We start from the raw sequence: 12,725 nt of genomic DNA, 5'->3' as shown, positions 1-12,725 counted from the left end.
TATTTATTTACAATGCACATTTGTCATTTGACCCGTAGATAAAAGGTTAACGGACTGATATAATACAGTATATAAGACCTATGTTAATATTGGTTCTACAGTGTTGTGACTGCTTTCAAAGGTAACAATAGTTTATTTTTATTCGCAATAAATCCCAATTGCTGCTTACATTAATACAACAGTTTTTGTCTAATTTTGATTAATCGGGCACGATTTTATATTTTTTTATTGCTTAGATGGGTGGACGAGCTCACGGCCAACTTGGTGCTAAGTGGTTACTGGAGCCCATGGACATCTACGACGTAAATGCGCCACTCACCTTGAGATATAAGTTCTAAGTTCTCATTATAGTTACAACGGCTGCCCCGCCCTTCAAACCGAAACGCATTACTGCTTCACAGCAGAACTAGGCAGGGCGGTGGTACCTACCCGCGCGGACTCACAAGAAGTCATACCACCAGTAGTAGTACTACCTTACAAACATCATCATTATCATCGGCCCATTGTCGTCCACTGTTGGACATAGACGTCTCCATGATTCATACTACTGAGCCCTCCGGTCTTTGGTATTTTTGCTATCACAAACTTTTCTTCCAGGTTGTTATTAATTCCTGCTAAAGGTTTCCGTTAGAGCATCTACTAAGTGACTTTTTGAAAACCAAATTAACACCAACAAAATAGTTTTTTTTTCTTCCTTTTCTAGTATTAAAATTTCTATTTCCGTTATTATATCGATTCTATTCGTTTGATTAAACAAAAAACTTTTAAAACTAAATTAGATTAGATCTAATTAAGATTTAGATTAGATAAGAAATTAGATTAGGTCATCTAACCTTTTAAAAGAAATAATTTCAACTTTAATTTCGATTTTCTTTTATGATTTTTTATACTTAGTGTACACGTAAAATCGAAAATACAAGACTTCGAATAGATTCAAGCCGTTTATGTGATTTATTTCACAGATAACCACTGCGCCAAGATGAGACTGACTTTGTTTGCCTTCGTCCTCGCCGTGTGTGCGCTGGCTTCTAACGCCACACTTGCACCAAGAACTGATGACGTACTGGCAGAGCAGCTGTATATGAGTGTCGTCATTGGTGAATACGAGACCGCTATCGCCAAATGCTCTGAATATCTGAAGGAAAAGAAGGGAGAGGTTATCAAGGAAGCCGTGAAGCGTCTGATCGAAAACGGCAAGAGGAACACCATGGACTTCGCCTACCAGTTATGGACAAAGGATGGAAAGGAAATCGTCAAATCTTACTTCCCCATCCAGTTTAGAGTGATCTTCACCGAGCAGACTGTCAAGCTCATAAACAAAAGGGACCATCACGCCCTCAAGTTGATCGACCAACAAAACCACAACAAAATTGCATTCGGTGACTCCAAAGACAAAACCAGCAAGAAAGTCTCCTGGAAGTTTACCCCCGTGTTGGAAAACAACAGAGTATACTTCAAGATCATGTCCACCGAAGACAAACAGTACCTGAAGCTCGATAACACGAAAGGTTCTAGTGATGACCGTATCATCTACGGTGATAGCACCGCTGACACCTTCAAACACCACTGGTACCTTGAGCCCTCCATGTACGAAAGCGACGTCATGTTCTTCGTCTACAACCGAGAGTACAACAGTGTTATGACACTTGATGAAGATATGGCCGCCAACGAAGACCGTGAAGCCTTGGGGCACAGCGGAGAAGTTTCCGGTTATCCCCAACTTTTTGCATGGTACATCGTCCCCTACTAAGCGTTGTTGTAAAAGGTTCTACCGATTAATATGTTGAAAACCAAATTAACACGAATAAAGCTGAAGCTGAAAACGATTTTTTGGTTTTTTTTTTCCGTTTTCTCATTGAACATGTCACTTTTATCATTATAACAAGCTTTTGCCCGCGACTTTGTCCACGTGGAAGTTACTTTGGGAAAACGCAAAATTTTACCCTTCGACCCTTTAAGTGGGTTCATTTACGTAGAAGGTCAAAATAATTTTGGATAATAGAATACTAAGGAGCTATTTAATGTACCTAAAATCACGCTTTTTTACCGACTTCAAAAGAGGAGGCTATCAATTCGACCACAATTTTTTAACTATGTATGTTCACCGATTTCTCGAGAATGGTTGAGCCGATTCTGATAAAAAAAATATCTTTTTTTTGTTCGAAAGGGGAGATTTCCCGAATGGTCCTATAATCATCAGGATCATTATCTGATGGTGGGACCTTGGAGAAAGGTAGAAAAAATTACAATTTTTAAAAGCCTATCTTGAAGCGATGTTTCTTGTTATTCTTCTTGTGTGTCGCCGCGCACCGGCCGGTCGGCGCCTTGTAGGTACATCATTATACGCTTGACCATTATTTTGCTGCGATGATAAATACTTGTAATAAATAACGTATTTATTTGGATAGGGATTAATATCATCTTTAGAAAAAACACGTTCACAAATAATGCTTATTTTAGGACAAAAATGGTTCGGATAAAAAACGTTATAATGAGCCAACCTTAAAACATAGGCATGCTGTCACGATATTTTAGAGCTTTTAGAACTTTTAAAGAGGAACAATTCTGTCATACATTATTTTAGTGAAATTTTAACCGTTTCCGCAGCGCACGCAGCGGAAGCTCTCTAAAGGGAAGAAACCTCTTAGTCTTAGCCTGATGTTATATAGTCTATAGCCTTCCTTAATAATTGAGCTAACTAACTCTGAAAGAATTTTTCAAATCGGACCAGTAGTTCCTGAGATTAGCGCGCTCAAACAAACAAATTCATTCATTAATCTTTATAATATTAGTATAGATACAATACATGTAAGTGCATATTAAAAATAATGTTGTATGTAAGTATAAAACTGCTATGATCATAGCACGATCATATTGGATCTAAATAAAGGGTCAAGTTGAGGTCAATATCGATCAACCGGCACCCATCCGTGCTGGATCATATTTGGTACTATTAACCATGCAAATATATCGTCACGTTGTCGTGACTCTGGAGGGCACGGGACCGGCCACGGGGCCATTCCTTTTGCCGATACTGCGAGCTCCCTGCCATACAAAGCAGCGCTGTAGTATTTTCTGGCTGGTAGGTATATGCGCTGGGATAGTAGTGATGGCGGGAGACGAGTCCGAATTGGAGAGGCTCGGAACATTCATAAACTAGAATGGTCCTTTGTGTTAAGTATGTATGAAACACACAGATACGAAACAAGAACAACACTGATTTTTTTTCCTACCTATGCTGATTCCTTGAGGGGCTATTTCAGCTTCACCCTAACATGTAGGTGAGCTCGCGGGGCTCATACCGTAAGTGTTGCTAACACTGGCCCTAGCAAGAGCAGTGCTTCGCAGAATTTACCAGCGGATCGGAAACGCGACCCACTGAGAAGATCCGGCGAAGAAACCCAGTGGGCTATTACTGATGTAGGTACTCCACATTACTATATTTACGAGAAACTCGTGTGCCGGCACTTGGTACGGCGGCTTCGTTTAAGTTGCGTTCTGTCTGACTTCCATCAGTATTATCGTTTTATAAATTAGAAGATTAAGAAGTACTTTTAAAGGTAAACTAATTTTTCAATTAAGAGTACCGTTGATGCGGACGCCAAGTGTTTGCTCCGGATCGTGGAATTTGCAGATTACAGAGAATTTGTAGATCTCATTCGAGAATTACGAAATTTAGGCGAATCGATAGATGAAAAAGGTGAAAACTTCTAATATTATGCAATTTATTTAGCGGCTGAGTGCCCATTGAGTTTCTCGCCGGATCTTCTCAGTGGGTAACGATTCCGATCCTTTGGTAGATTCTGCGAAGCACAGCTCTTGCTAAGGCTGGTCTTAACAAATTCTCTCAGGTTGAGCCCGTGATCTCACGTAATATAGGCGCAGCTGGAATAGCCCCTTGGGCTAACAGGAAATAGGTCGGAAAAAAAGAGCGGCTGACACGACAAAAACCTGTGTGCCCATGCAGATTACACCATAAACTTTGAACGTATGAAATCTTCTTGATAAACGATCATCAGAATGTGTTGTGTTGCTTTTGATTTAAAGTCAAAACTTGTAAACGTAAAAAAAAAAAACGGTTGTCTGTAAAGTCGGTTTACTGACGATAGTTGAACGTGACAACGTCATAAGAAAATACTGACGGAATGGTTTCATTTTTCAATTATCGCAATTATCGTTGCTATAAACAATTGACACCACATTCACTTTTCACTGAACTTCATACTTGACGAAAGCGTGTACGCCTCAGAGCGAGGTAACGCCGCATGAGTCATATTTTTTCGTGCGTGCAGCCGGCTCCATCGAATTATAAGACGTCGTCACGTCAAAAATTAACGAAAAAGGTAAACTAAAACAAAAAAAAAATACAAAAAAAATGAAGTCAAAATTGTATCAAAACAATTCATAGATATGCATTTTATTGTTTACGAAATGTGTTCTACGATGCTTTTTTTTATGATTGAGACACTACTGGTGGCCCGAAGGCCTTTCCAGTTTCACCAGGACAGGTGGGCGAGCAAAGACTCAGCCAGGACGGGTGGGATTTTCTAACAGCTGCCCGAGCGCCTTCGAAGGAGACCTAACAACTCAAGAGCAATTGCTTCGCGAATGAATCTACTACCGGATCGGAATCGCGACCCGCTGAGAAGATCCGGCGAGAAACTCACCGGGCTGATGCGTGGGTTAGGTTGCACGTCGACCTCTTTGTCGAGTTCGACGAGTACGGTTACTGGGGTCCCTAAGCCTGCTCCTAGTATTAGAGCTGAAGGAATCTAATGCAAAGGTTATTTGGATCTGATGGATCCGTAAGGACGTGTTCTACGATGCTCTCGAATGCCGCCCCTCATTCAGTTTTTTTAAATATTATATTGTACATCGATAAGTTATACGTACAAGTAAAACGAGTATATTATCATCAATGTAGTCGAAGTCTATTTAATTTAAGCATTATTCAGGATATTTCAAGAGATCTTATGAAACACCAATTTTTAAATAGACAAATAATTATCAAAATCGGTTCACCTAGAAATTTTTTCTGAGTTCGGTAAAACACAAAAACTATCGTCGAATTCTTAACCTCCTCCTTTTTATTTAAAGTCGGTTTTAAGGAAGCACGTTTAGGTCTTGTTGCGAACACCGGCAATTACCGAAATCAAGAAAGGCATTGGTAAGCTTCCTTTTCCGATCGTAGCTTCATTTGCGGGGACTACACTTTACATCACGTGGGCTGAGACCCATGTTCGGGTAGCGAGATGAAAGTAAGCATATTGTGTTTAATTAAAACTGATTTGCCGTCAAAGTAAAGTCCTGTTTTTATTGTCACTAAATCATTTCAGACTATTCGAATAATTTAGTGTTTTATTATTGCTGGCTCAGTCGTCTGTAGAACCAACCGTATAAGTGGTTTTGATTATAGCTATGATTCGCAATACCCGATGTAAAACATTATAAGCATGTCGGAGAAGCCACAATTATTAACACCATTGTCAGACATCGTAGGGGCGAATAGGGTGATCGAGCTTAGCAGACGAAACGTATGAAAGTTCTTAGGACGGAGGCACCGCTCTTCAAGATGTAGCGATGCACCGGTGTTCGAATCCCGCAGGCGGGTACCAATTTTTCTAATGAAATACGTACGTAATGTTCACGATTGACTTCCACGGTGAAGGAATAACATCGTGTAATAAAAATCAAACCCGCAAAATTATCATTTGCGTAATCACTGGTGGTAGGACCTCTTGGGAGTCCGCACGGGTAGGTACCACACCCCGCCTATTTCCGCCGTGGAGCAGTAATGCGTTTCGGTTCGAAGGGTGGGGTAGCCGTTGTAACTATACTGAGACCGTAGAACTTATATCTCGAGGTGGGTGGCGCATTTACGTTGTAGATGTCTATGGGCTCCAGTAACCACTTAACAGCAGGTGGGCTGTGAGCTCGTCCACCTATCTAAGCAATAAAAAAAAAAAAGAAGGCTGGTTGGCAAGTGTGATGGCGTCTACGCGTCTCCATCAGCTAGGCTCTGTCGTAGCACGAAGTTGCCGAGTTCCGACGATACCGCAATCGTGCTGCGTTTCGTTTAGCTACCAAACTAATGACCATCTCCGACAAGCTTATGTTCTTTTTCAGGGTTCTAACTATTAATTACCATATTTTGAAGAATAATCATTATCTTGCTATCTGCTCCGTAAAAGGAACAAATGCATAAAAAGTCGATACCAAATTTGGTATTCCAATGTAGTTATATACTGTGCCAAAACAACAAAAATAAAATACAGATATCGAAAATGTTTAAAAAAAAGCCTGTGTACGATTTGAAAAACAAATAAAAAAATGTGAAATGTGTTTACGTTGAATGAATGTGAATTTAATTAATTTTAGAGAAGTTCTATTTTTTTTATTTTAAAAGTAGGAGTAAACGTATAACGGTATAAAACGGAATAAAAATATACCTTTGCCTCTTTATGAAGACTAGGCGAGCCGTGAGGGAGCTTACCCATCACCATTCCCCTACTCTTCTCCTAGTCACCCGGGGTCGCAACATGTTTTCCCCCACGCCCCACGCCCATCCATCGAACAAGGATGAGGAGGAGCGACGTCTGCAGCGTATCATGTGGGTTGTTGATTGAAATTGATGCCCGACTAGCAAACCTGGAGGCCTGATTCCCCCCAAGAACCGTGACTACGGTACTGGTGGTAGGACCTCTTGTGAGTCCGCGCGGGTAGGTACCACCGCCCCGCCTATTTCTGCCGTGAAGCAGTAATGCGTTTCGGTTTGAAGGGTGGGGCAGCCGTTGTAACTATACGTGAGACCTTAAAACTTTTATCTCAAGGTGGGTGGCGCATTTACGTTGTGGATGTCTATGGGCTCCAGTAACCACTTAACACCAGGTGGGCTGTGAGCTCGTCCACTCATCTAAGCAATAAAAAAAAAACGACCATCTCTGGCAGCAGACGCGACGAGAAGCGAAAAGACGGAACCGAGCACTCCCGATTTCGTGCCGGAGACGACGCCGGAGGTCGGCAAGAAGACGAAGCCTTTTTTTCCTACCTATGCTGATAGCCTTGAGATGATATATCAGCTTCGACCTAACGTGTAGGTGAGCTCACGCGTCTCAAACCGGAGTGTTGCTAACACTGGCACTGGCAAGAGTAGTGCTTCGCAGAATCTACCACCGGATCGGAAATGCGACCCGCTGAGAAGATCCGGCGAGAAACTCAATGGGCTGTGTCTATGGGTTAATAGCCTTTCGTCGCAAGGGACGGGTTCAACGAGGACGGTGACCGGTGCTTGTGGTGCCTAAAAGCACCGTTAATGGATCGGGAGGATCAGTAATGACGTGTTTTGGGCGACGTCGACAAAGCCCCTTAAAAAGGGAAAGAAGACAGCAGCACCGGCTCCGTTCGAGCCGCGCACATTCCCCCATGCCCCCGTAGCCCACACGGTCAGCTGGTCCACAGTCGCGCCGCAGAGGAGCGAGGCCGAGGGCGGAACAGAAAACGGCTTTAATGGCCCCAATCACCGCTGGAAGGAATACGGTTCCAGTGAAGACAAAAAAAAAGAGGTAGCTCCAGCCACCGCGCTTGTAGGCTGTCCTAAAACTGAGTTGGAAACCATGGAGCGAGGCCTGACATATCGCGTCATTCTGGCTTAGGCACGATAGAAAATTCACGCGGTAAATCTCGGTATCCCCATTCAAAAGGTGACTCATGTGAGGTGAGGTGACATCGCTGACAGGAACAAAGATCCTGGTTTTTTGTTAACTTTTTCGCGAACGAGAAATTAAAAAACTCGTACTGCACTCTGGTCGATGTGACTATGCAAAACAAAGTTCCTTAGCCTGTTCACGAATGACTTCCGCGATGAAGGAATAATGTGTTTAAATAAAAACAAAACCAACTAAATTATGTCACCGTAAAGGAATTTAGTGGTCCGGTGTCCTAATTCCATGGAGCACACTGCCCATCTGATAAATGGACATCGGACATGGACAATGGACAATGGACTTTAAACAAACACAAAATGAAATGTGAATACCGTCAACCACCTTGAAGTCGAACTTTCAATCGTATTGTGTAACTACCATTCGTTTAGAACTCATCGGGGCTAAATGATAACATGCCGGTGTATTCGTATCAAGCTCTGATTCTAACACTAGGAGCAGGCATAACACGTAGACTAGGTACCCGTCGAACTTGTCGAAGAGTTGGACGTAAAACCTAGTCTATATAACATCAATCAGCTGAATTTTTAGCCAAATCTTCTCAGTGGGATCGTCGCCATTTTCATAGCCCACCGCCGTCAGAGTATGGGCATGATGTACATATTATGTATTTACATGTCAAAAAATTTTTCAAACTGTGCGACTATGTTGTTGTTCAAACTTACATAATAAAAATAGAACACCGGTATTTATACCCACTTTAAACGGCGCCATGTAGGCGGGCTTCGGACAGTCTGCCGACCGAGAGGGCTGGTGGTCGTGGCGCCGACGACCGCCAGCCAGTCCGGCGTCCCGAGGGGGAGGGTGATGGAAGAGATGTGTTCCGCACTAAACGCTTCACTTTCCCCCCTTTGTCTTGTCATGAGTTCTGTCTCATACGAGGTTTGGACGTTGGTTGTTGAGCGACAGAAGGTTTTAGTCAGTTCGACTCTGACATACCCCGCCCAGTATCCCCAGAAAAGGGCGGAAGTCCGGCGATTTCATCCTGACCAAAAAAAAATCGGTATGTATACTATAGCAAATAAAACACTAAAATGTAACTCGAACTGTCGATAAAATCAGATAAACATACACATGTCATTGTAACAAGTTTATTAAACAGAAAATGCTCTTTTAACATTCTAGATAAATCATTACTTTTGAATTAAAGAAAACAATAACATAATAAGTGATTGACCAGTCTGACTTACGACCTATAGCTATGATAAGGGCGAGGTTTCAAGTACCCGACAGAGTATATAAGACCCAAGTGCAGCAAGCAGCAAAGCATTGCAGACTTGAAAGCGATCGGAAAAGGTAAGACTTATATTATATTTAACTGAACATTACCACATAAATTACAACTGTAATAGTTTAATCTGGCGCTGCCTTCAATTACCAATGATAAAGATGCTTGATGTGCACTGGTACTGGTGGTAGGACCTCTTGTGAGTCCGCACGGGTAGGTACCACCACCATACCTATTTCTGCCATGAAGCAGTAATGCGTTTCGGTTTGAAGGGTGGAGCAGCCGTTGTAACTATACTGAGACCTTAGAACTCATATCTCAAGCTGGGTTCCGGTAACAACTTAGTACCAGGTGAGCTGTGAGCTCGTCCTGACATCTAAGCAATAAAAAAAAGATCTTTGTGATTCGGGATACCCTGGACACAACCCATAATTGACTTGTAAACGCAGACAAACGGGTTAACGTTAATTTTACCATGATTCTGGATCCTCATGTCCCCTGACCAGGGCATGGAACGGGTCTCGGGGAGATACTCTGCCTGGACTACGCTTAAAACTCATTTTTAAACAGGCATAGATTGTTAGAAATGTTTAAATGGCACCCCTGACGATATGTTTCGGAATAATGACTCGACGAGTTCAATATAAATGGCGACACTAGTTACGGCTACGCTGGAATAGCCTCTCTAGGCTAGCTTAGGTAGAAAAAAAAAATAATGGCGTTTGTTACGCCATTTTTTTTTTTTCGAAACATGAATTTCGAAACATGAATTTTAAATCTGGATCTTTTAAAAAAAAAAAGAGTCTATATTCCTTTTAATCGTCAGCACAACTATCGAGCTGACATAAATGTGACAGGCACACCAACACTGGTTGGTGGACCGAAAAAATCATTTAGTTTATTTAAAAAAGTCTACCATTTTTTTTGTTATTACTAACATTGACAATTAATACTATTTGTACAAAGAACTTTGCTTTATGTTACAGGCAACTGTGATAATGAAATTTCTCGTGGTGTTCGCGTCGTGCGTGCTCGCCGTCAGCGCCGGCGTCACTGAAATGTCCGCGGGAAGCATGAGCAGTTCTAACAAAGAACTCGAGGAGAAACTGTACAACAGCATCCTCACCGGTGACTACGACAGCGCTGTCCGTCAGAGCTTGGAATACGAGAACCAAGGCAAGGGCTCCATCATCCAGAATGTAGTTAACAACCTGATCATTGACAAGAGTCGGAACACCATGGAGTACTGCTACAAGCTGTGGGTCGGCAACGGACAGCACATTGTCAGAAAGTACTTCCCCTATAACTTTAGACTCATCATGGCCGGAAACTTCGTTAAGCTCATTTACAGAAACTACAACCTCGCTCTGAAGCTCGGCCCCACTCTTGATCCCGCGAACGAGAGACTTGCATACGGCGATGGTAAGGAAAAGAACAGCGACCTCATCAGTTGGAAGTTCATTACCTTGTGGGAGAACAACAGAGTGTACTTCAAGATCCACAACACTAAGTACAACCAGTACTTGAAACTAAGTTCGACGACTGACTGCAACACTCAAGACCGTGTTATATTCGGCACCAACACCGCCGACACCACCAGGGAGCAGTGGTTCCTCCAGCCCACGAAGTACGAAAACGACGTCCTGTTCTTCATCTACAATCGCGAGTACAACGATGCTTTGAAGCTCGGTAGGATTGTGGACGCTTCGGGAGACCGTATGGCATTTGGACACGATGGTGAAGTAGCTGGTCTCCCTGACATCTTCTCCTGGTTCGTTACACCTTTCTAGACAATCAGAGGCAACGCTTCATGCTTATGAATAATGAAATAAATGATCACTCTTAAGTTTTTTTGATTTTTTTCTTTTCTTTTATTATAAGCCAACATTAACTTAGGTATTTCCATCTTATAATTAATATATATTGTTTAAATAAAGAAATGATATCCTGACGCACATTGATTCTGATACAATAGATACATTTCTTTCAATAACTGATATCCGCATTACTTATTATTGCACCTATGCTGACGATACTGCTCTCGTATTTCCGGCAGTTCTTGGGAAACAGCTTTTAGTTTTGCTCAATGTGGCCTAAACACCGTAACTGACTGGCTGTCTGAAAATCTACTGACACTGAACGTGGATAAAACTAAGTACGTCACTTTTTCTCTGTCTCCTCGTGGTAAGACTAGAAGATTGCACAAAGTGGGAATGAGTTACTCGCTCCGGGCATTTCAATATTGTAATTATTGTTACGTTATAATACTCATTGTAAAAATAATATTTAAAAAAAATAACCTAATATTTTTTTTTTTATCTAATATTAAAAAAAAAAAACATGCCCGCTGAGTTTCTTGCCAATTCTTCTCAGGACGGAGGCTAGTTTTTGTGAATTGGCGGTAGTTATTTTGACGTTCAACAAGTATGTACTTTTATTTATGTTGAATATTTTTTTTTTTATTTCATTAGATTTGGTAAAATATCATCTTCGCCTTTTCACTTATTGCCCACTCCTGTAAAGCTCTTGGACAAACTGCCTGCTGTTGCCCCTCCCTTGCCAGGACAAATTGCATTAGATATCTGGGTGTACAGGTCAATGACTTATTATCCTTTCATTCCCATATTGACGTTCTGTCGTCCAGATTACGCAAACTAACTTACATTTTGAAAAATCTTCGTCATGTTACTGAAAGAAATGTACTTACACCCGTATATCTAGCGCTCAGTCAATCAGTCACTCAGTACAGCATAGTGGCATGGGGTGGGTCTTCCAAAACACACTTTTTAAAACTTCAACGTGCTCAGAGATGTATTTTGATAGTTGGATGGCGGCTCACTTATAGGTTTCCTACAAATGATCTTTACAAAGCCTGTGGAGTCCTTTCTGTCCGTAAATTATTTATTCTTAACCTTATTTGACTGCACACTCGAAAACTCCATACGATCCGACATTTCTCGTAAGTCAGCGGCGCGGGCATGGCGTGCGTCCCACAAATCCCACAATACTTGTTTCTACATCGTTAGCTCAACGCTCCTATGGCTTCCTAAGTAGCTTCATATACAATAAAATCAATAAGCTGATCAATATATACCCCATGACACAGACCCAATGCAAACATGCACTAACAAATTGGCTTCACGATCTAGACTACGAGCAAACAGAGAACTTACTCCAGACTGTGAAGTAATCTCCTTTTTTGTTTTAGAGCCCAATTAATCAATTAATTAGTTATACCTATGTAATAGTAATAAAAAACACACATAGATGCAGATACTCACACATACACAATACAACATGCATGCGTCCACATGCCCACACATGCACACACTCACACACACGAATAATGACCTTCTTAAATGATAACACCTAATGATCTCTCAACACTAGTCCGCAGCATCTGTTCTCGATTTAACCGAACTTAATCAGTAATATAGGTCTTTGAACCTAGTACAGACTTCAGCTCTTTCAAAGGCTTACCAAATAAATCACAAGGTTAATTTCCATTTGTATTTGTATTATACTTTTAAGAGAGAAATAAATAAGTTATTATTATTATTACTTAAATCGTTAGATATATTTAATGTGGCTGTGGTCTAAAGAGTAAGACGACTGGCTTGCTTGCGTCAATTTTTTTCTAATCTTATACATAAAACATATTTAGAAACGACTTCCACGATGAATGAATAATATTGTGTGATCAAAAAACAAACACCCAAATTTATAATTTGCTTAATCACTGGTGGTCGTCTTAAGCTTTTGCGAGGTTTTTTTTT

The 12,725-nt window shown here is 41.4% G+C and overlaps 3 protein-coding genes across 6 annotated transcripts in view; 2 read left to right on the top strand and 1 right to left on the bottom strand.

Moving 5' to 3' along the window:
- LOC101747159 (intraflagellar transport protein 52 homolog) overlaps positions 1-12,725 on the bottom strand; it is a 93,050-nt gene that overhangs the window by 22,421 nt on the left and 57,904 nt on the right. The window lies entirely within an intron of this gene.
- On the top strand, positions 38-1,826 carry Lp-c6 (low molecular lipoprotein 30K pBmHPC-6). The gene is made up of 2 exons (NM_001044021.2): positions 38-121; positions 963-1,826. Exon 2 carries the CDS (start codon positions 980-982, stop codon positions 1,748-1,750), a length of 771 nt encoding a protein of 256 aa, NP_001037486.1. The 5' UTR covers positions 38-121; positions 963-979; the 3' UTR covers positions 1,751-1,826.
- LP4 (low molecular lipoprotein 30K pBmHPC-21) lies at positions 8,858-10,800 on the top strand. 2 transcript variants are annotated; one of them, NM_001101729.1, is given in 8 exon segments: positions 9,934-10,405; positions 10,408-10,449; positions 10,452-10,458; positions 10,461-10,614; positions 10,617-10,624; positions 10,626-10,666; positions 10,669-10,685; positions 10,688-10,800. In NM_001101729.1, coding segments are annotated over 8 exon segments (735 nt in total). In that variant the 5' UTR covers positions 9,934-9,947; the 3' UTR covers positions 10,696-10,800.

The sequence above is a fragment of the Bombyx mori genome, chromosome 20, assembly GCF_030269925.1.
Source record: "Bombyx mori chromosome 20, ASM3026992v2".
Classification (NCBI taxonomy): Eukaryota; Metazoa; Arthropoda; class Insecta; order Lepidoptera; family Bombycidae; genus Bombyx; species Bombyx mori.
Note: the sequence above shows the minus strand (reverse complement) of the source record. Positions and strands in the feature narration are given on the sequence as shown.